At 40.7% G+C, this 22,899-nt stretch overlaps 1 protein-coding gene across 4 annotated transcripts in view; it reads left to right on the top strand.

The window, feature by feature from the left end:
• Faxc (failed axon connections homolog, metaxin like GST domain containing) overlaps nt 1-22,899 on the top strand; it is a 74,479-nt gene that overhangs the window by 7,858 nt on the left and 43,722 nt on the right. Inside the window, exons 1-4 of one of the 4 annotated variants that reach the window (XM_048812877.1) lie at nt 29-252; nt 735-856; nt 6,501-6,636; nt 17,143-17,339. In XM_048812877.1, coding sequence (XP_048668834.1) covers nt 750-856; nt 6,501-6,636; nt 17,143-17,339 — 440 coding nt within the window. In that variant the 5' untranslated portion in view covers nt 29-252; nt 735-749. Of the gene's footprint in view, nt 1-26; nt 857-4,243; nt 4,274-6,500; nt 6,637-17,142; nt 17,340-22,899 lie in introns of those variants that run through there. The other 3 variants (XM_048812925.1, XM_015499520.2, XM_048812973.1) reach the window with 3 other exon arrangements.

Here is a 22,899-nt window from a genome sequence, read left to right as displayed (position 1 = left end):
TGCGGGAGGGGCTGGAGCGAAGGCGGGGAACGGGTCAGGGAGGGGGGAGACCGAGATCCAGGCCCGACCACAGCTTGCTGGCGGTAGAGCCGCATTTTCAGCCACCTCCGCAGCCCCTGCCCTCGCGTGGAGAGCGGTTCCTGGGCGTGCCTCCTGGAGGCGCGGAGCCCGCCCGGCGCACCCAACCCTGCAGCTCCGGCCCGGGCGGAGGCCGCCGGACCGCGGAGATGCGGGGCGGGGGCAGGGCGCGGGGTAGGTGACTATCCCGCCTCTGTTTCCCTGCCCCGGGGAGCAATGACATCACGCGGCCTTCTCCAGGCGCCGACACAAAGAACGGCGCGGAGAGGCCGCTACTGGGGCAGCCGGCGGCCGCCGCTGAGGCTCAAGGCCCCGGGGCCTCGCCGTCCAGGCCAGCCGCCGGTGGCTTGCGCCCTTCCTCTTCCTCCTCAGCCTTCGCCGTCTCCTCGGTCTCCGCCGCCCGCGCCGCCCGCGCCCTCCGCGCTCAGCTGAGCCCGCGCCGGGCCGTTCCGGCCCCTTCCCATGCGGGCGGCGCGGGCCCAGGGAGGGGCGCCCGGAGCCAGCCGCGCAGCATGCACTGGGGGGTTGGCTTTGCCTCGTCCAGGCCGTGCGTGGTGGATCTGAGCTGGAACCAGAGCGTCTCCTTCTTCGGCTGGTGGGCCGGGTCCGAGGAGCCCTTCTCCTTTTATGGGGACATCATCGCTTTCCCTTTGCAGGATTACGGTGGGATCATGGCAGGGCTGGGCTCCGATCCCTGGTGGAAGAAAACCCTTTACTTGACCGGGGGAGCTTTGCTGGCCGCAGCTGCGTATCTGCTCCACGAACTCCTGGTCATTAGGTGAGCCGGAGAGAGGGCCCCGCGCACCGGCGCCGAGAGGGGCACCTGGCCGGGGCAGGGCCTGCGCTAGGGGGGTCCTGTGGCCAGCCCCTCGGTCACGCCGCCCAAATGCCCAGGCGGGTTCTGCCCTTACTTTACCCCGAAAGTCCTCTCTGGTCACCTGGCTTTGAGGGGCAGTTAAGTTGAATTAAACTGGTGCCGGGAGGGAAGAACATTTGTCACCCAGCCTTTCGGTGCTAGAAGCAAAAATGCTATGGGTTACTAGTTGTTATACAGCAAAATACTCTTGAGTAATATCCTTAAGAAGATATTTGTATCAATAGAATTAGGCTTTGTAGATATACTAAGTTGCACTCTTGTGAAATGCCTTATAGGTTTCATAGTTAATAATGTTGGAATACCAACTGCTAACCTCATCTATTACTAAAAAGATTAGTTCTGTGCTATTCCTCCCTAAGTGTCAACATCTTCAAGAAGCTGCAATTGCAAAAGCTCTAGAAAGCAGCGGGTTCCGGTTAGAGATGCATGGCTAAATGCAGTCCTGTGCAGTTTTGATGCAGTCTTAACCTGGTTATCTGCTTGTCTGATACAGAATGCTAAGCACCATCTTCAAGCTTAAATGTCACTGTGTGAGCAGTAGGAGATCCAAGGGTAGGACTAGCACATGGGCGTGTTTGACATAACACTGGAGTCACCCAGGGCTGTAAACAGTTGCATCCGCTGCAGCAGAATGTTTACAGAATTGACATGGAAATTCCGGAAAATGGAGACCCCTGCTGTTGGTACATCCAGTGTCACAGGAGATCTTTGTTGGTATAGAGTAATAGCACAGGGTTCTGACACAGGCTTTGGCTAATTGATAATAACAATTTATGCTTAAAATTTTCATGAGTTTCAGCTTCAATTTGAGCCTGGAAGATTACCTGAAGCAGAGCAGTTTTCAATAGCTCAGAATGTCCCTCCTGGCCAGTATATTCTGAAGAGGGAGAAATGTGGCCACACCATGGTTTTCTAGGTGGACATCCAGCGCAAGATGTTATTATAACAAAGACAGTGGCAGGTGACCTTTAATGGGCCTGCAGGGATTCCAGGAGGGCATCGTGACATCCTGACTCTATCTTGAATGTTTCCTCTGTCTGAAAGGATGGGAAATTATTTAGGTCTGGGAAAATGTGTTTGTTGGCTTTCATTATCTACCCACAACTGAGAATTGAGAAGTTTATTTTAAGCATGTTACACATTTAATTCTCTTCTCCAGTGCATTGGATCTAGTTGAACCACATAAAAAATATTTTTAAAGTGAATTATCTTCCTAGATTATTCCATATTTGTGATAGTTTTGGAAGCTCTATTTCAAGTTAGGTTTCAAACCATATAAAGAACATTTGTGCAGTATTTTAAGTGGTAATCAATTGTTCCTTAATTATATTCCAATCTAAAACTTTGAAGGTCCTGGACCATGTGGCTTCTGAACAGTTTTCCAGTTTGGGGAGGGAGGAGTGAAGGCTTCGAAGGGATAATGGAAACATGACTTAAATGACCTTGCAGAAATAGTGGGGAGCTCAGAGGTCACTTTGGAATAGGCCACACCCTAGCAGGTGTAGTCCCTGTCTTCTGCAGAGCCCTTTACCCACAGACATTTCCTTCCCCACAGACATTTCCTTCCCCATTTAAGGGACCACAAGGCCCAACACTAGATACATGGATTAAGGAGTTTTAAATCCTTAGTTTTCACTTTCATTTCTTGACAAGTGTTTGAGATAATTTTGGTAATCCCTGCCATGATACAAGTAATAACAAAGTGCTGTCCATGTATGAAAACTTAGTAGGGACTCTGTATGGGGGTGCTGTACATGTGTGTGATTGCACTCATCCCTAACGACTGTCGCTTTGAAGCTTGTTCTCCATTTTATGGATAAGAAATTTCGACTGAGGGAAGTTAAGCAACTTGCCCAAGATCACATAGTAAGAGCTGTAGGATTCAAGAGTGAGAATGTGTGTCCATGAGTGGAGACTGTGCTGTTTATACTGCCTCCTAGAAAGTGTCTACTCTGAAAAGTTTTGTTGGAGGAATAGAAGGAGAAATGTGGAGAACCAAGGGATTGCTGAGGAAAGGCATTGTTCAGACCTGTGGTGGGGACCCAACTTCCTGTCAGCTCCTAGGGCTCTGCCCTAGAAGACAGGAGGCTTGAGGACTGAGGCTTCAGAGGTTACAAGCTGGAGACTTTCACTTAAGGTGAAATTCAAGCTTCAATTGTCTGTATAGCACAGGTGAAACAAAACAAAACAAAATCTGAAACACATGGGATGGAAAACACACCTTGAAATGACTACATTATCTGTGTTCACTGGCAACTGCAAATTCTTCCCCACCCTGCTTAGACTTTCTGCTGCACAGACTTTACCTAGACCTGTAGCTATGTCTTGGAGTGGCAAATAAGGTGACAGGTGAGAATTATTTAGGAAGGCTTGTTAATGAGAATAACCAAAGCAGATATTTTAGTAGGGAGATGGGTGCTTGTCTGGGATGACATTTGAGGTTTTATTCATATTTTTTTCCACCACCATGTATTGTTCCAACCCTCTGTTTCTCCTGAGTGGAAATTAATCTGAGAACTATCTTAAGTTTAAGACATTTGGAAATTGGTTGTTTGTAAAGTGAATGATTAAGTAAGGACTTAATTACTAGTAGCTCATTTGTACTTTTGGTGCTCTAGCTCTGCCTATCCTAGAAAACTTACTTAGTAAGTCAAAGCAGCCCATGGATCATCTGATCTCTCCAAATGAACAACCCACTCATCAGCCATGCTCAGAGGCATGGTCATCTGTGATATACTTAGCCATACAGGTAGGAGCTTTTCTCCTGCTTGAGTGACTAGTTGGTGTTTTTCAGGTGTTATCACCTCATTACAAGGCTACTTCCTAAAATATAGCTCTACAAGAAACAACCCACCTGGTCTTCTAAGCTAGACAGAAGTTTCTGATGTATGAGGGGCAGGTATCTTGACCTGGATTGTCTGGGTTTAAATTAAATTCTGCCTCTGGCCAACCATGTACCTTGTAGTAAGCTCTTGATTACATAGTTTCTCATCTGTAAAATGGGGATAATAATAGTAGCCTTCCTCATAGAATTGATTTAATGTGTTATCCCATGTGAAATGCTTAGAAGAGAGTTTGTCATTTGTGGGCATTCAGTAAAGCTTATCCATCACGAGCTATTATGGGCAAATGGTTTGCATGTTCTAAATCAAATGGATTGTGCTAGTAAAATTAGTTGAGAAAATTTCCATTTTGGTATCTTTGACATGCTTACGAACTGGAATTATTACAGATGTGATCTTAAATTGGTGTTTTTTGGGCAAGTTATTTAACTTCTTGGAGCTTTAGTTTCCTTGTCTTCTGTAAAATATAAGCATGGTATGATCTACATTTAAACCATAACAATATTCACTATATAGTGTTATTGTCAGAATTAAATAATTTAACACGTGTGCTATATATAAGATCACTGGCATATTGTGTGCATCCATTCTTATTATGACATGCTCCAAATTAACCATTAGAATTAGATGTTCTGTCCCGTGGAGCAGGGAGTTTTATATTTATCTCCTTTCCTTTAAGTTCTTAAAATTTTGCCTCACTAATTTGAAAATATCACTTTGCTATATAAGTTACTTTACTGGACAAAATCAGTTAATTTGATTTTGCAACTGAATGTTTATTGCAGCTTTATTCATAATTTCCCAAATATACAAACAATTAGGATGTCCTTCAACAGGTGAATGAAAGGGCAAACTATTCTATAGTCATACAATTGAATGCATTCACTATAAAAAAGGAAAGGCCTTGGGCTCCAGATGTGGCTCAAGTGGTAGCGCTCACCTGGCATGCGTGAGGCACTGGGTTCGATCCTCAGCACCACATAAAAATAAAATAAAGATATTGTGTCCATCTAAAACTAAAAATAATAATAATAAATAAATATTAAAAATAAGGAAAGGCCTAGAAAGCTGCAAACAGTTAAGTATCAAGACTATAGTTTGTGCTGACTAGGAACATAGTCTAAGTGGGTTCTTGATTTTAATAACTGACCTCCCACATATTTCATTTAAATGAAAACCTTAGTTTTATAGTGAATATTGCCAGAAAAATAGCAAATATTTTTTATTCTTCTGACTTGACTGATATTTTTTAAATGAATCATTCTGAGCTCTTCAAGTTGAATGGGCCCTTGGGTGGTAAATTTCTTCAAGAGAATTTGTTTGACAAAGCAGGGAGGCTGAAGTAAGTGAGCATCCGTGTGATACAACAAAGATGATGTCTGGTTAGAAGTAGGTGTAGAATGTAACTGGCAAAATCTTAGGGATTTTGGGAAAAGGGAAGTTTATCTGACTGGAAAATGGCTAGGTAGAATGACAGATGGAAATTACAAATGATTCTGGGGGGGGGGGAATATTATATAAGTAGGACTGTATGGAATGATAAGATTTTATAGTTTAAGGAGATAAGACTTCTGGGGATATCTCTTTGAATAATAATACATTCCACTACTCTTATTTAATCTTTGACAGCTCACTAAATATTTACAGGTATTCCTTTATTTAGTCTACACAATAATCAATACAGAATTGGTATTATCCTCACTCTTCAGGTAAAGGCAGGTACAGAGGCCTAGAGTGACATGGCCAAGAGGAATCAGGGCTTGAACTTGACCCCAGGTGTCCAGATTTGGAATCCAGCATTTGTTGTACAATGCAGTGGCTATTGAAAAACTATCCAGGAAAGTCCTCACTTTAAAAAGGAACAAAAGGAAGAGCTGGATATGTGTCTGAGACAGGAGAAAGGAGAAAGCAGAGACATTAAAACGTGAGCTGTGTGGCCAAAGTGGGTACCCTGCGAAGGTACAGAGAGTGGAGGAGAGAGAGAAAAAGTGAGAGCAAGGGAGCCAACCCAGAAGCCAGGTTTCATAGCACTTCAGGTGGAAGGCCAGGTGAGGGACCAGAATGTTCTGTTTTAAAGTCCCTGCAGACTTCATCATAGCAGAACAAATCTGCACTGTTATTCCTGAGCCTTAACCATGAAGACACTGTTTCATAGTTTAGCCTGGCCAAGAACATAGGTGCTGACTACCTGGTACTGTCCAGGTTCTGACTTTGAACAAGGTAATCCTCTGTGCCCCAGTTTTCTCATCTGAAGAACATGTATGATGACAATACCTACTGCATAAAGTTATTATGAACATTACATGAAATGATATCTGTGAAACCTCTAGAACTCTATGTGACACATCATCAGCACAGAAATTTTTGTTCAACTTCTCCCTGGCAATAAACATAGCCACTTAGAGAAGAGATGGACCCGTCCCAGAAAATATGCTTCCTGCCCGTTAGCTACCAGTAACAGAGGTGGTTGATTTATAGTTACTTTTTTGAGTCACTGGGGTCATGGTAATATCAGAGTTTGCAAGAGCTTCTTGGGCTTTGACTAAACTTCTATTCTCCAAGTGCTGGGTGAGGTAAGCCCCTGCAGTAAACACTTCTGCATGTTCATCGAGGACTGCAACTCTGCAGGGTCCTCTCAGGAAATAAGGGAACTAAACATATAACATGCAGATTGTTCTTTATTTCTGTTTTGGTTTTGACAGGAAACAGCAAGAGATTGACTCCAAAGATGCTATTATTTTGCATCAGTTTGCAAGACCTAACAATGGTGTCCCCAGTTTATCTCCTTTCTGTTTGAAAATGGAAACTTATTTAAGGATGGCTGACTTACCCTATCAGGTACTTGTTTGCAAATATGTTTTATTCTCATGACATCACTCAGCAGGGAAAGTGTTTAATATCATGTAGTGGATGCCAGAGGAGGTGGGGTCTAAAAGTAGTGGTGCCCTGTCCTTAGTAAGATAGAGATACTTAATTGCAGGGTCTGTTGATTTGACATCTGTTTTCATGATGGATCAAAAGAATGAACTTTTGTGGGATTCAGGGCCATAATATTTTCCTTTAACGTTACGTATACTTTGGTTAATGGTTCAAATAGGCCTCCTGGGCAGCGGTTGATAACGGTGAGTGTGCCATTGTCTGATGTTTTTTCTCCTCTAGGTTTCCATTTATCGAGAGCATTAAATTTTGTCTCTCATGAATCTGGTGTCTCTAGGGCCCAGTAGGCACCAGATAGATATTTGTGTACATCTTGAGAGCTTTTCCATGTTCTGTTCAAGTGGTTTTCAGGGAAACACTTGCTTATTTCAGCATTTAAGAATGAACAAAAGAATGAACAAAAGGATGCATGTAAGGCATAGATTTCCCTGAGCAATGCTTAAGTCATTTTTCATAAATTTACGTGTTATGTTTTCATTGCCATTTAATCCTATGTATTTAAAGATTTCCCTTATGTTTTATTCCCCTTATGTTTATCAAAGTTCTAGCCTTAAGGAATTTTTTTAAGCTTTGATTTTTGTTATTGTTTTTAATTTTATGGTCGGAGAAGATAGTGTCTGTATTATTATTGGTTCTTTGGAATTTATTGAGGTTTTTTGCCTAGTGTGTGGTTACTTTTTAAAAATAGTGAAATAATTAAGGAACTACATATTATGTGGATATAGAGCTCTTTATATATCTATTTGCTTGAACATGTTTACCCTCAGGATTTTTAAAAAATTTGAATTCTGTATTGTCAGATATTGAAATGGATTTTCCAGATTTCTTTTGTGCTTGGCTTTCTCTATCTTTTTGTGCATTTGTTTCTCATAAGCAATACATTATTTATATTCAATCTGAGTCTTTTAATTGGTCAGTTAATCTGTTTATAATTATTGTAATATCTGTTTTGTTAGGAGTTATTTCTAACATCCTATTTAATATTTTCCTCCTTACTACACTTCCTTTTTGTTAAATTTTTTTCTCATTTCCTGCATTCTAATGGATAGATAAAAACTATTTTTCCTGTCATTTAAAAAATTCTATTTTGTTGAGGTAACCACTCTTAAGACCCACATTGGGTTTATTTGTTAAATTACTGAAGTCTGTATTTACCCTGCAATAATACAAATACATTAGCAGTTTGCATGTACTTTGGGTCTCCTTTTTCCCCCAGTTATCTTTCCAATTGTCTTACTGTTTAACATTTTAATTCTGAAATTTGGGCAATCTTTTCCATTTTTGTTTGGTATTCTTAGGCGACACACTTTACTGTTATTTGACTAGCCTTATTGCCCACATATCTTATCCTACAGAATTTGTTCATCTTTTTATTTGAATACTTCCTTGGTGAATATTTTCAGAGTGAGTTTTTATGTGTTGAGCCTTCAGTGGCTTTGAGAGCCTGAGAATATCTTTATTACAGCCTCACATCTATGTTCAAAGTTTTTCTCCTTCCATGTTTTAAAAAGATTACTCTATTGTCTTTTTTACATTGGTGTTACTGTTTGATTTTACTCTCATTCTTTTTTTCTCTGTAAATTCTCTTGGAATTCCTTTTAATATTTTAATATCCTTAAGTTTCACTATAATGTATCTTGGTGTGGGTCATTATGTGTACTCTTTGTCCTTTATAAACTTGTTTAATCTGAGTCCTTCATCTCTTTTTAATTCTAGGGAATTAGTGATCAATTTTTTAAAAATGTTCCTTTTTCTGCTTCTTTATTGTCCTCTCTTCCATTCCTGTTCACTATTGTCTGTATATTAGAACCTCTAATTGTGTTTTCTGTATCTTCATGCTCTATCCTTTAATTCTTCTCTGATTGTCTCTAGGAGCATTCTTCTCTCTGAACTTCTATTGCACTGCTTTATTCTGTTCTTGTATCCATTGTGCTATCTATCTTATCTGTTGATTTCAACTTTAGTCTCTTACTGATCTCTTCTTTTATCCCTTTGAGGGATAGCTATGTTGATTAAAAGCTTTTAGACTGTTCCAGGAATGCTTCACACCATACATATTTAGTGTGTTAACTTTCTCTTGTAGTATTGGTACTCTTCATATGTCTAGTTATTCTGGTTTAAGAGCTTTCACCAGGGATGCCAGCTTCCTTGCCTGGGAAGGGCTAAAATTCAGGCTACATATTATGTGCCCCTGAGGAGCTGGATTGAAGGAGGTGAGCTTTTGGCATCCCCTAAACACTGTGGTCCTTTTGATTTGTTGCCAGTCATCCAAATGGCTCTCACTGGTCTGGGGTTTACCTTTAGGCTCTTACAAAGTGGCAGCACTGGGAAGAGGTAGTCTCCTTAGGTTGCAACAGACCAGTTGGTGGGATATAAGGATATCCCCATAAGGATATCACTCCTCTAACTCCTGACTTCCTATAGTCTGTACTTACTGAGCCAGTAGAGAAAAGGGGATGGGGCCAGCATCCTTCTAAGTCTGTGCTAGAACAATGTGATCGACGTACTTTCAGCTTGAAAAGTGCTGTGATGGAAGTCTTCTGGGAACAAAGTAGAGTAGCACTGAATCAGGACTTCAGATGAGGGGATAGGGAAGGAATGGGACATCTAGGAACAAACAGAAAGAGGGTCTTTTAACTCGAACGTGGGTGCAAGGGGCGAATCTGGAGAGAGAAGCAGAGAGAAGAGTAAACAGGACTTACGAAGCTAGCAACGGAGGAGAAAATAGCACTAAAAACAGACCAGGCTTGAATCATCTAAATGCATTGGATCATATTTGGAAGATCATTGTTTAGCTTGGTGCTGGCAGTCAGCATTTGAGGATGTGTCACTGCGGGACGTAAATTGAAGGAAGAGATTGCTATCCAGCAGCTCCCTGTCCATTCCATCATTGCTCTTGACTATATCACTTCACTTAGTTGTGACAGCTTTTGGGTAATTAGGGCCCAAAATGTGGATTTTATATACTGCCACCAGTGGCTACTTTCAAGATCTTTTGCCTTCTCCCACCCTTAATGAAGTAATCTTGCTGTGTGGACTGTTCTGCCCATTCCTTTCTTTCCTTCAGACCCTCAAGTGCTGACTATTACAGACCTGTCTCTACCTGCAGCCAGACTTCCTTTGTTCCTGTTTGAGAGTAGCTCCTTTTAATAAGCAGAAGGGAGCAGCAGGATACATGCCCTGCTGTGATGTCTGACTCCTATTACAGGGGTCTTTAAGAAGAGCCATGCTTATCCCTTCCAAATTATTATTATTTATTAAATATATCTTTTAAAGGGGATCAAAAAAGGGCTGTTTTCTTCTTCTGTGAGGATCTAGGGAAAATAAATGGAGAGTGTTCCTGGGTGACAGAGCCTAAAGGAAGATGGTTGTGTGGTGTAGAAACGAATGCTCTGCGACTGCCCAGGGTTCCTTGAGCACTCTATACTGTCAGCATGGGTTTGTGGTTGCAGTTGCACCTCAGTCATGCTCTGGAAGTACCCTAGAGCCCATTGCTGGGACTGATCAGTACAAAGGTGTTTTTGTCCTGGAGCCAGGGATCTCCACCCTCTGCCCCTTTCTTTCTTGTTAAAAAAAAAAAAAAAAAGATGAAAATGCCCTGTTCCTAGGATCAAGACTTTGTAATTGAAGATTTAAAATTTTTGTAATCTAAATGGGAAAGGAATGAATATTTGGTGACCTTCAGTAGGAAATTATAAGATTATAGGATTATTTTTAGCCCCTGATATATTGGACGTATTATTTAAAAAAATCAAGATATAAATAATGATACTTTAATATAAAAATATTTAGTATATAGACCCACAGGAAGTTGCCAAAAAATGTACTAGGAGATACAGTTAATTTAAAAAAAAATCCCAAAGCTGGGTAGAGCAGTTGTAGAGTACTTGCCTAGCATGCATGAGACCCTGGGTTTGCAAAAAACAAAAACAAAAACAAACCAGAACAAAATGAAAAACAAACAAAACCCTCTGAAAGCAGCTTTACTGTTTTTCCAATTACATATAGAATATAGATAGCCTGTGATCCTTGTCTAAATTTCTAAATTTCAAATAGTACAAAAAAAATTTTAAACAGTAAGCAAAAAGCACCTGACATTCTGTTAGCTAGTGATTACCATAACATATTTTTTGACTATCCTTCTGTACATTTGTCTAGACATATGTAATAACACCTACCTTGTTTGATGTAACTGGTTGTATAAAAAGCATGTATTTCACAAAATAATTCTTCTTAAATAAGAGAAAGCAGAAAGAAAATTCCCCTTTGGGACTCCCTGCCTTGGCCCTTAGCCCTAACTTTTGATTTCTAATTTATTTCTTGATCTTGTCCCTCCCCTCCATTTTTGTGATTTGAATTTTTTTCTCAAGCTATAGACTATAGAATTTATAGCTATAGAATTTTTTTCTCAAGCTATAAAGAGCTTGGTGCTGATAACGCCAAGGTCGCGGGTTCGTTCCCCGTACGGGCCACCAAATGCCGCAGTCTGGCTGGGCACAATCAGGAGCCACTTGTCAAAAGAAACTAACTTTATTTTTAGAACCACACATGCCAAACAAAACAGCCTCTCAGGAAAAATCCTCAGAGCCTCAACTGCCACCACCGGCTTTCCACAAGCCTCTCTCTCCCACACAAGCTTCTCCCCACCTCCCACAATCCTCCTGCTCTTGAGGCCGATTGGCTGGGTCACGTGGGCGGAGCCAAAAAAGTCCCCCAATGAGCAGCTCCGTGGTCTGAAAGGGCAGGGAAACAGCCCAATGAGCATCACCGCAGAGGAGCCAATCAGCTAGATGTTGCTGGGGCCGAGGAGCCAATCAGCTAGATGTTGCTGGGCCGCTGTGAGCCAATCATCAGCCGGCAGCTGGAAGTTTGCTGGGGCCCCTTCAGCTGTGGCTCTCAACAATAGACAAGTGAAAAAAATATTTGAGGGAGCACCCCAGGTCCTTTACCTGAACTCACTGTTGGCTAGCATATTGCTTCCTTTGCTTTATTTATCTTTATGCTTCCATTTGTTAACTTTTTTAAAAATAATTAATTTGCAAATACATTGCAGACATTATGGCATTTAACCATGCAGACTTTAGCATGCAGCTCCTCCAAATAAGCACATTCTTTTCTACAAAACTACAATGTGTAGTGGATGCATGGATTTTTTCAATGTGTTATAATCCTTCAAAGGTGCTCAAATTATTTGGAAGTTAGTCACTGAAATAAAAGATCATTTCCTGATCATTTTAGGTAAAGTGAATGAAGTGGATAGCAATTTAGCTGAAAAGTTTGGGGCTTTTATAGCAAGCTAGAGCCCCAACTCTGAGAACTCACTTTGGGTCTCAATTCTTCATCTCAAAATGGTGTCGATGATGCTGATGTTAATATGTCCGATGAAAGTGTTCTGTCAAACACCTTATGTGCACTCTCTCATTCAAGCCTCGCAGTGTTATCCATACTCGGTAGATGAGGAAATTGAGGCCAAAGTGAATAAAGGGAGACCCAGGGAGGTCCAAGGTCAAACAATGAATAAATGATAGAACCAGATTTCAAAATTCAAAGCCTATGGCTTTTCTGCTGAGCTAATAATGTAGTGTACATGTATTTGCATTATTACCTGGGGCAGACTTGTAGGAGGAAACATCAACTTCAAAAATATTACTTTCATGCCGGTCACGCACCACCTGTAATCCCAGCAACTTTGGAAGCTGAGACAGGAGGATCACAATTTCAGAGCCAACCTCAGCAATGGTGAGGTGCTGAGCATCTCAGTGAGACCCTGATTCTAAATAAAATATAAAATAGGGCTGGGAATGTGGCTCAGTGGTCGAGTGCACCTGAGTTAAATCCCTGGTACCAAAAAAAAAAAAGGAAAAGAAAAAGAATTACTTTCAGCAGGGCTTATGCCTGTAATCCTAGTGACTCAGGAGGCTGAGGCAGGAGGATCTCAGAATTCAAAGCCAGCCTCAGCAATTTAGTGAGGCCCTAAGTAACTCAGTGAGATCTTGTCTCTAAATAAAATACAAAAAAGGGCTGGGATGTGGCTCAGTGGTTAAGTGCCCTTGGGTTTAATCCCTGGTAGTATTAGTAGCAGTAGTAGTAGTAGTAGTAATAATAATAATAATAATAATAACAACTTTAAGAAACTATCCTCAGTGGACTAGTCAGACTCGAATTTCATAAATAACCACAGGCCAGGAGTTCCTTAATATATTTCAGGAAATTATGGAAAAATAAGCATTATTTAATTTTTTTTGTCTTATAAGTAATATAATCACACTCCAAAAAGCTGAAATGAATGGCAAAGAAATGATCACCTTTATCTCACGCAGAGTCTTGCCAATTACTTTGGACATTTTTGTGAGTTTCTTCTTTTTAATTCATCTAATTTTTGCTTAGATAGAATTAATTATACTGTCTCTTTAGCTAGTAAGCAAAATACCATTTCTGGTTATGCAAACATGCTAGAGCCTCCATTTCCATAAAAGTTGATCACTAATTTTTATTCCTCTGTACTAATTTTAGAAAGCAGTCAAGATAAACAATGTACCAAGGACCCAGGGGAGAGTGAGGTGTAGAGGTAGACGTGGGAACAGTTGTTTTGCAGGGGAGTGGAGTATACACCACACAGTGGAAGCCTGAAGGGAGGGCAGATAATGGGTGCATCTTGGGAAAACTGTTCACTAGCAAGATGACATTGAACTGATATTGTAGGATGGATTGGACTTTGCAGAGGTTGGGAACTGGGACTCCTGTAAAAGATAAAGATGTGCAAAGTGATCTGGCCTGGTGTGAGCAGATGAATCAGGAGACCAGGGGGATTGATATCCATAAAAGCTGGGGAGGAGTGGGCAGTAACTAGGTGGTGTCTGTCTAGATCACACATCAAAAGTATGAAGGAGGTTAGACTAGAACTACTAAAGCTACTAGATAATTTTTAGAAGCAGGGTTCTTATGTCTCATTTTTATCACAAAGAATTTCTTCAGATGACATTATGGAAGACAGCATCTGAGAATGACAAATCTAGATAACACTGTGTTAGGAAGACATGAATGCTATCAGGAGAAATATGTAACATAGACTCTGTTGTTTGATAAATTTACATCTTTTTTTTTTTAAATTTACATCTTTATTATACAGATTATAAGAATGTCAGATGTTCTAGTAACTTTTAGAAGTATTTGACATTTCTTCTTGTTAGCATCAAGGATGATGTCTAGGCCTGCATTATGGGGGTTGTGTAGGTCGCCTACTGCCTTCTCTCCTTGCCAAGATGTGAACCTGGGCATGGACTGCATTTAGTCAGATGAGGTTCCATTTTCTGAATTGTACAAAGGCAGTATGGCTAACAGTAACCTAAATAGTTACTACCCGTTTTTAGGCCAGGCCCACTTTTCATTCTTTATAATGAGTAGTGAGATAAAGTATCAAGACATCAAGAGTCAAGAGACCAAAGTTCCCTTTAGTCCCTATCAAAGACAGTGGTAAACAGCATTTAGGTGGCACCCACTGTGCTTTTCAGCCTTCCACGAAGGTGGTATTAACTCGCCAATGGAGAAGCCCATGACCCAAGCCCAAGCCTAGTCCTGTGAACACAGATGGGTGACTGCCCTTAAGGGTATGATATCCAGGCACAACCCTGTTATCTCACTTGAGGTCTTCAGTGACCTGGTGTTCTTTAGTACGTACCACAAACAATATGTAGGAAGCATAGTTCCTAGATGCAAAGATACTTGTTCTAGAAGTTTTGCAGTTTTTCTCCCTTATGGTTAGATGTATTATTTGGCTTTTGGGAAAGGCACACACAAATCTGAGTGGGATTTAGGCAAGAACAACTTGAACAGTAGTCACCATTGCTAACCCAAGGGTTTCACTTGAGAAACAGTAACGTTTTTCATCTCTTTTCATGTTTTGGAGTTTTAAGCCTAAAAGGGGGATTTGGCCAGCAGTATTCTAGAATAGATCCTCATAGATTTTTCTGTCATGACACACCTTGGCAAAGAGGTATTTTCTTATCTAGGTCTTGATCCAATGGTTTCTTAATTCTAATTTTGTTTCTTTTTAGGATAAAGGGTAGAGGAGTACCTTTAGTACACGGGTTGGTAGATGAAGGCTGTGGGCCATTGGGTCTATGAGTGAAGAAGAATTTCTATGTTTTAAAAAAGTTGAGAAAAGGTCAAAAGAAGAATATTTTGAGGGCTGGAGGTGTAGCTCAGTGGTAGAGAGCTTGCCTGGCGCATGCATGAGACACTGGGTTCGATCCTCAGCACCACATAAAAATAAATAAAGACATTGTGTTCATATACAACTAAAATATATCTAAGAAATATTTTGTATTATATAAAATCAAATTTCAGGATCCTCAATACTTTTTTATTGGAACTAGACATGTTCATCCACTTATGTATTGTCCATTGCTGCACTCCTCCTTCAAGTGAAAAGTTGAGTTATTGTAGTAAAGACCATTCCGTTTGCCCAAAATATTTATTACCTTACCCATTATAGAAAAATTTTGCTGTTGGGTGTGGTGGTGCGTACCTGTAATCCCAGCTACTTAGGAAGCCGAGATAGGAGAATTGCAAGTTTAAGGCCAGCCTGTGAAACTTAGTGAGACCCTGCCTCAAAATAAGATCAGAAGGGCTGAAGATGTAGCTAAGTGGTAAATTGCTTGCCTAGCATATGTAAGGCCTTATATTTAATCCCTAGTGCTGAAAAAAAATTACCTATCATTATCTTCTTAAACAAAAAAGCTACAACTTTACTGGGATATAATTGACATGCAACACATGGCACATATTTTCAGTGTCTAATTTGATAAATTTTGACATAGATAGATACTTATGAAACTGTCACCACAATCAAGATGCTGCATGTATTCATTGTCCTCCAAAATGTCCTTGTGCCTTTCTGAAATCCTTCCTCTTGCTCTTTCTCATCCCTCATTGTCTCCTGTAACCACTGCTTGGCTTTCCATCACTATAGATCAGTTTGTATTTTCTAAAAATGGAATCTTACAGTATGTGCTGCACTTTTATATGGCTAATTTCATTTAGAACTTATTTTGAGATTCTTCCATGTTGTATCAATTTTCTTTTTTTTAAACTGAGTAGTATTCATTGTAAGGATATGTTAGATTTATTTATTCATTTACCTCTCAAAGGGAAGTGTTTTTTTTTTTCCTGTTTCTGATAATTTCAAATAAGTCTTCTGTTAACTTTTGTGTATAAGCATTTGCATGGACATACATTTTCTTCTCTCTTGGGTAAATGCTTATGAGTGAAATGGTTTGTATTAGCTTTTGAAAGAAATGGTTAGATGGTTTCAAAGTAGTCATTGTACCATTTGACATTCCTACCAACAGTGTGGTGTGGAGAGTACTGGTTTCCCCCTAAAAGCCAATATTGGCCATTATCCAATAGTGTTTGGACTATCTATTTGTATGAATTATGAGGAAGAGTTTGTAATAATCTGGTTAATTTAGGCTGTATAGAATTCAACAAAATGGATTCAGTTTAAATAGTCAACTCTGGGGCCTAATGATCTAGATTTATTAAGAAAAGTGATTGAAGACATGGCATCCACAGAGAATCCTTTACATCAATGTTAAGATCTTTGCTTTTTATGCAGCAAAGAATGCATATCACTTTGCAGTTTTAAACATACATGAAGTATGTCGCTACCACCTCCCACACATTCTGGGATCAAATCCTCTGAAACACTGTAAGCTTGTAGCATGCATACAAGTCAAAGGGGAACCTGTCAGACAACACAGATTTCTGGGTGCTCTCCCTGCCATTCTGAACCAGAGGTTTGGGTGGGGCCCAGGAACTTGCATTTTAGGAAATGCTGTATTGCTGTATTTGAACCTGTTGCAGCACTTTTTCATACTTAAGGGTACAATTTTAGGCACCACTTGTTTCCAGTGTAGTGGTGTTAAATGTTATTCAAGTGTAAGCCACTGGATTTCAAATGAGTTTTTTTGGTTAGTAACCTTGTCAACATGAGCCTCCTCATGGTTTATATTCACTTTTTTCATTTTTGGAATAGTTTATACATTAGAGCTAGGCTGACTATTACCAGGATCAGTTCCACTGTCTCAAATCCTCACTTCCCTGACTCTGCTGCCAGGTCTTTTTTTTTTTTTTTTTTTTTTTTTTGTCATTAAGCCAGAGTCCAGAGCCCATGAAACAGTCTATTGTAGAAATACAGGAATAAATTGGTATCTTAATTTGAGCTAAGAAAGTTTTTTCCCCTATAGTAACCATTTATCGTCTTTAGGAGTTTACCTTCAGAGTTCATTCACTTGAATAGCGCAGTCACTGTCACATATAAGATTGGACTGCGTGTTTCTGTTACTCATACAATGAAATTGAAATAACAACATTGTTTTTCTCTCTTTTAAAATACGCTCTATTTAGAACTATTTTGGTGGAAAACTCTCTGCTCAAGGGAAAATGCCTTGGATTGAATATAACCATGAAAAAGTTTCTGGCACAGAATTCATTATTGACTTTCTGGAAGAGAAACTTGGAGTGAATTTGAACAAAAACCTTGGACCTCATGAAAGAGCTGTGTCCCGTGCGGTGACCAAGATGGTGGAGGAGCACTTCTATTGGTGAGTGCCCTGTGGGCGCGATCCCATCCTTCCAGAGCATGCCCAAGTTCTGTTTAATTTTTCAGGTATTCCTCCCATCCCTCCCACCTTTTCAAAAGTTTTCTGTTAACAGTTTGGGATAAGAAATCAGACAGACTCAAGGTCTAAGGCATGACTGTTACATATTTAGCAGTGTCTAGATAGGGTCCCTATACATTTCCTGAAGAGGACCAGCTAGTAAGTATTTTAGATTTCGAGGCCACATGTTTCTGTTGCAGAAACTAAACTCTGCCTTTTTATTGCAAAAGCTCCCATAGGTAATATGCCCCGAGTAAGCATGACTGTAAAACTTTATTATGGACATTGAACCTTGAATTTCATTTAATACAACCTATTCTCCTTTTGACTTTTTTCTAGCCATGTAAAAATGTAAAAACTGTGTAGCCCATGAGCTGCAGTTTGCTGGCCCTTGATCACTGAGGTGAAGGGGATACTTCATTTGCTTGGGATCAGAGTTCTTTATCAATACAAACTGCTGGATTAAAATCACTTCAGATACCTGGAAGAGGCAGGGAAGAGCACATGGAGAAAGAATTCCTAGGTGAAATAGATTACACAGCCTTTGTGAGTTTGCTGTCAATTTTTCTTAGATAGTAGGAGTTCTCTTGTGTTCCAGAAGTGGAGCATGCAGTGACTTTGCCCTGGTAGCCTGGCTCCTAGTTAGTATTCCTCAAGTTTGAAGCATCACAGTTGTGCTCCCGAGTTGCTCCTGTTCTGCTTCTTATGGCTTTGAGCTGGCAAGTCTGGCTCTTCTTGCTTTGCAAACTCATTTGTCATGTGGGACTTTGCCCTTTCCTTTCATTCATTTTCTGGCATTTCTGAGTCTTTCTCTACATCCCTATAGATGAGAACAGATTTCTCCCTGATTTCTATAAACTTTATCTTCTCCTGTAGATTTAATTAAGAATTGTTAAGCCCATTTTTTTTTTTTTTTTTACTTTGTTACTCCAGGGCCAGAGGCTGGTCCAGTAGATTTTACCCACCGCCTCTTTCCTCCTGAAAGATACACTCCACATGGGGCCGATCATAGAGGATTCTTCCTCATTGTCTCCAGGTTTCATTTATTCTATCCTCTTTCTAAATGGAAAACTTGCTGGTCTCAGATTTGAAGTGACCCTCTATTTTTCCTCATCTTTTCTTCCTTTTGGTTCTTGCTCAGTTGGTTCTGAGCTGATCTGAGCTCCACATCCTCTCCCTGCTCACTACAGAGGTGAAGGAAGGGTGAGCAGGGAGGGATCTAGAGAGTTGGTGAGCACAAGTCAGTGTGGAAGAGATCAGACTCAGTGTTCTGAAAGAAACCTGGCTCTGTTCCTTATAATGCTGATGGAGGACTTCTAGGGTTCCCCTTTCCTGTGCAGGAGTCACAGTGGGGACCAAAATGCATGACTAAGTATGACTCACTTGGCTTCCAGAAAAAGACTTGTGGGACAGAACACATCACACTGGCTTTCCATGCTCCTGATCCAGCTCTGCAGTGATGAAGGGAAATGAAGAACCTACCTTGGGCTACCCTGACCCTCATATCTTTTTTTGACAAGCCTCTCCAAAAGATACCCATGCCTTATTTGATAGATGTGCTCATTAACGTGGAGTGCTATCACCTTGTCAGCTGCCTGAAGAACTGAGGCCCTACACTTTAACTGGTACTTTGGCTACAACTTAGATTTTTAGGTAGCTCAGAAAATATGTATTCCGGTCAGAAAATTTTTGATTCAGTAGAATTCCCAGCTCCCACACATCATTGCCTTTTGCTCTGTGTGTGTGTGTGTGTCATTTATATAACTTTGCTTCCTGGTAGAAGTTCATGGATGGCTTCCCTCACTATCATTTTTTTTCACCAGCCCTCAGCTGATACTGGATGTGAAGGGCAGGCTATGGATGTGGGTCGAATGTGGGGAAGTTGACAGGTGGTACCCTGGTAGGGAAGCATCTTAATTTTATGGATCAAACTTCCAGGTGCTTTGCTTGGAGATTTGCTTGGGCTATATGTAGACTCTTCTAAGGATGATTTCATTCTCTAATTCACTTTGTTATTAGCAAAATGCTTTTTTTTTTTTTTTTTTTTGCGGGGGATAGCTCTTATAGCTTTCTTGTGTCTATTTAAGGATTAATTGGAGGAAGAAATAGTGAAGGTTGGAGGGAGGGTCTTGATTAAGATGCAGGTAGCTAGTGACCTTTCAAAATTGTATTCCCACTCCTCCTATTCCCTTTAGTCTCTAGTAGCAGCAGGAAAAGCACTGCTCTCTGTTTCTGAAAGTTCCTGACCCTTTAGCCAACAGCTTGCTCTGAGGAGATTTTGAAAAGACTCCTAAGAGCTCTAAATCCCACCCTGTCCCCCTAAAATGCCTCAGGCAGAGAACCTCTGACATTCTTAGGCTCCTCTCCTCCTTCTCTTCTGGTTCCAGCAGCCATACCTAAAATGTGCATCCCTGGAAACTGGGGCCCAGCATAGGAAACTGACCTCATTATGGGGGAAAATCTTACAAGTATGGGTTTTCTGTGAGATCTTGTTAAATTCTGACGATCATTGAGCTCCTAGTTTCAAATGTACTCAGAGATGGGAGAGGAAACTGCAGTAAGCCTACTATGTTTAATTCAGTTATTGAGTGATCTGGGGGTTTCAGATATGTTTTATTTTGGCCTGAAACTTTAAAAATTCTTCACATCAAGTATAATTTTCTGGACAGCAAAAGCAGTGGAAAGCTCTCATTATTATGTAACATCACATAATTCTGAAGCTCTGTTTTAGTCTGTTCAAATAAGCACACTCAGCTATAAAGTGTTTGCTTGCATTTGAAATCTATACAATTACATCCCACTTACATTATAAAAGCTATTATTGAAGATGGAGAAGACAGTTTTTTTCATATCCCCTTTGTCCTACTGGATGCTTAAGTTAGATCCAATATGGAGAAGCTGGTATGAAGGAGTGTGGGAGAGACAGGGCATCAAATTACTGGAAAGAATTGGTTTCAGGCAGCACTATGGCTTCTTCAGTGTGACATACTGCCCCCTCGTGGACATTAGTGAGTGTTTTTTGATTCTCCCAACTCCATAGGGAAGTGTGCTGGGAGAGCTGTACTGTTAGACACTATAGTCATAACTCCTGCTAATATAGGCATTAGAAAAATGAATTCAAATTTGCTTCTAGGTTGGCCATAAATTTAAGATTTTGAGATTAAAGTATTTTTTTTTTCTTTTTGGGCATTGCTGTGGATCAAACTCAGGGACTCATGCATGGTAGGCAAGTGCTTTATCATTGGGTCACACCTTTGGACTTTTTAAAAATTTTTTGCCAATACTGGGGATTGAATTCAAGAGCCTTGCATGTCCTAGGCAAGTGATACTACCACTGAGCTACATCTTCATTCCCAGCCCTATTATATTATAGATTTTTAAATCTTATTATTATTATTATTATTTTTATGGTGTTGGGGATCCGGGCCTCTCACATGCTAGGCAAGGGCTCTACCACTGAGCCAAATCCCAGCCCCATGTAGCTTTTGATGTAATTTCAGTGACTGTGAGAGATGGGTGCTTTCTTAAAATGACTTACCCAAGAAGGTCTATTCTAAAAGCCAGGACAGGCTCCCTGACTGCAACTCAATTAATATGTTCCCCTTGTCATTCATTGCCATTCAGTTTTAGCTGTAGGGAGGGCTCCTGTTTGGAAGGCCCAATTTAATGCTTGTGAAACTTGGTGAAAGTACAGAAACATATCATAAGCTCCTTTCTCCTCTGGCAAATATTCAGAGTACAAGACAAAGTTAGCAAGGATGTAGCCCACACAGAGAGGGGCTTTCTCATGACTTGGAAGGCCAAGTTCTGAGACTCAGTTGTTTGCAAGGTTGCAGTTTTCCACACGTCAATGTTCTTTTCTGCCATGGATCTGGTGTCTTTTAAGTTATGATGAGAGATATCTTCATTAAAAATATCAGGGATCAGCATTTCTTTGCTTGTTTTTTAAAATCTCCTTTAAAAATACATGAGCAGATTTTATTCTTATGTTCTAAGGTAATATTTCAAAACTCTTTGACCCCATTTTTGCATGAGAGCTCAGATAGATTTGTTGCAATAAGGAAAGTGAGTACCTCAACTTCCTGAAATAGACTTTCCAGTGATAAATTACTTTAATTGCTTAGCCTAATCTACTTTCCAAATTGGCCCTTCCTGCCCTCTTCAGTTAATAATTCATAATTCCCTGTGCAGTAGACTCCTTCTCAGCAGAGAGGGAGGAGCCACGAATCCCAGAATAAGAGTGGCAGTCCTTTTGTCACCCTCTGTAGGCATCTCTCCTTTTTCCATTTTTCTGCTTAAGTGTGTGTCATCCCTTAGAAACACTACTTAGCAATGGTTGGCTCAGAGTGAAGCCTTTTTTCATTCAATCAATAATTCATTCTTCAGCCAGCTAAATGAATGACTACCAGTAAGCAGGCACCATGTCCCTACCCTCAAGTGGCTCACAGGCTGAAGGGAGAACAGACACCATAGGTCTGCAATGGTCATTGTAGGGGGCAGTATGAAGAACGGAGGGAAGCCAGTGAGAACCTGGTGGAGAGAAGAGGAAGACTTCCCAAAGGAGATGGTGTCATGAGAGAGTCTTAGGGACAACTGAAGTGACTGGAAGGGGAAGATTAGGATGTCCTGAGAAAGAGGGGTCAGCATTTGCAAAAGTGTAGAGGCAACAGGAGGTATTTCAGAAGTGTCTTGGTCGACTTGCAATGCCATAACAGAATAACACTGGGTGGCTTATGAATAAATCCATTTGTCCTTCTTCTGTGTTTTACATTCAAGCTCCTGCTGCAGTGAGATAACTTTACATCTATGCAGTAATGTGCCTCCTCCCTGATGAACTGTGTGGCCCAGAACATGCCCCTCCTATCTCTACCTGCTGCTCTCTACCCATTGCTATGTCTTCATTTTCTGCACATGCCCTCGTACACATTTCCTGCTCAACAGAGAAAACTGAAGTCATCAAGCAGGAACTCTGAACCATTCAGTAGCCCCTGATCCCTTATAACACCTTCTTTCCCTCCGTCTCAGAGAGATTCCCTACTTCTCTCCAAGTTGCACCTACAGCCTGGCCTTCTCATCTAACTTGCCCTTGAACCATGGTTTTCTCAATAACACTCTTCACTCTAAAAACTTCCTTAGGTGACCTCACCTCTTCTCACAGCTTTAAAACTGCCATCACCTTGCCCCTGACCATCAATTTTCCATCTAGAGTCTCAGCCTGTGTCCTGAGTTCTCAGCCTTCTGAATGTCTTCTCTTGGGAGTTCCATGGGACTTTCAAATGCACCTGGTTAGCTCATCTTTCATTGCCCAAATCAGTTCCCCCTTGTGTAATCCAGTATCTGTTGGTGATATTATCCACCCAAACCAGCCTAGGAGTAAATGCCTGGTTTCTCCTTATACACAATTCATGACTGATAGACTCTCTTCTATCTCAGCATTTCTCCCACCCATTCCCTCTGCCACTGCCTCAGTGAGTGCATCATTTTTGCCTGGTCTTGACGCAGT

This window comes from Marmota marmota, unplaced genomic scaffold (assembly GCF_001458135.2).
Source record: "Marmota marmota marmota unplaced genomic scaffold, marMar, whole genome shotgun sequence".
In the NCBI taxonomy this organism is placed as follows: Eukaryota; Metazoa; Chordata; class Mammalia; order Rodentia; family Sciuridae; genus Marmota; species Marmota marmota.
Note: the sequence above shows the minus strand (reverse complement) of the source record. Positions and strands in the feature narration are given on the sequence as shown.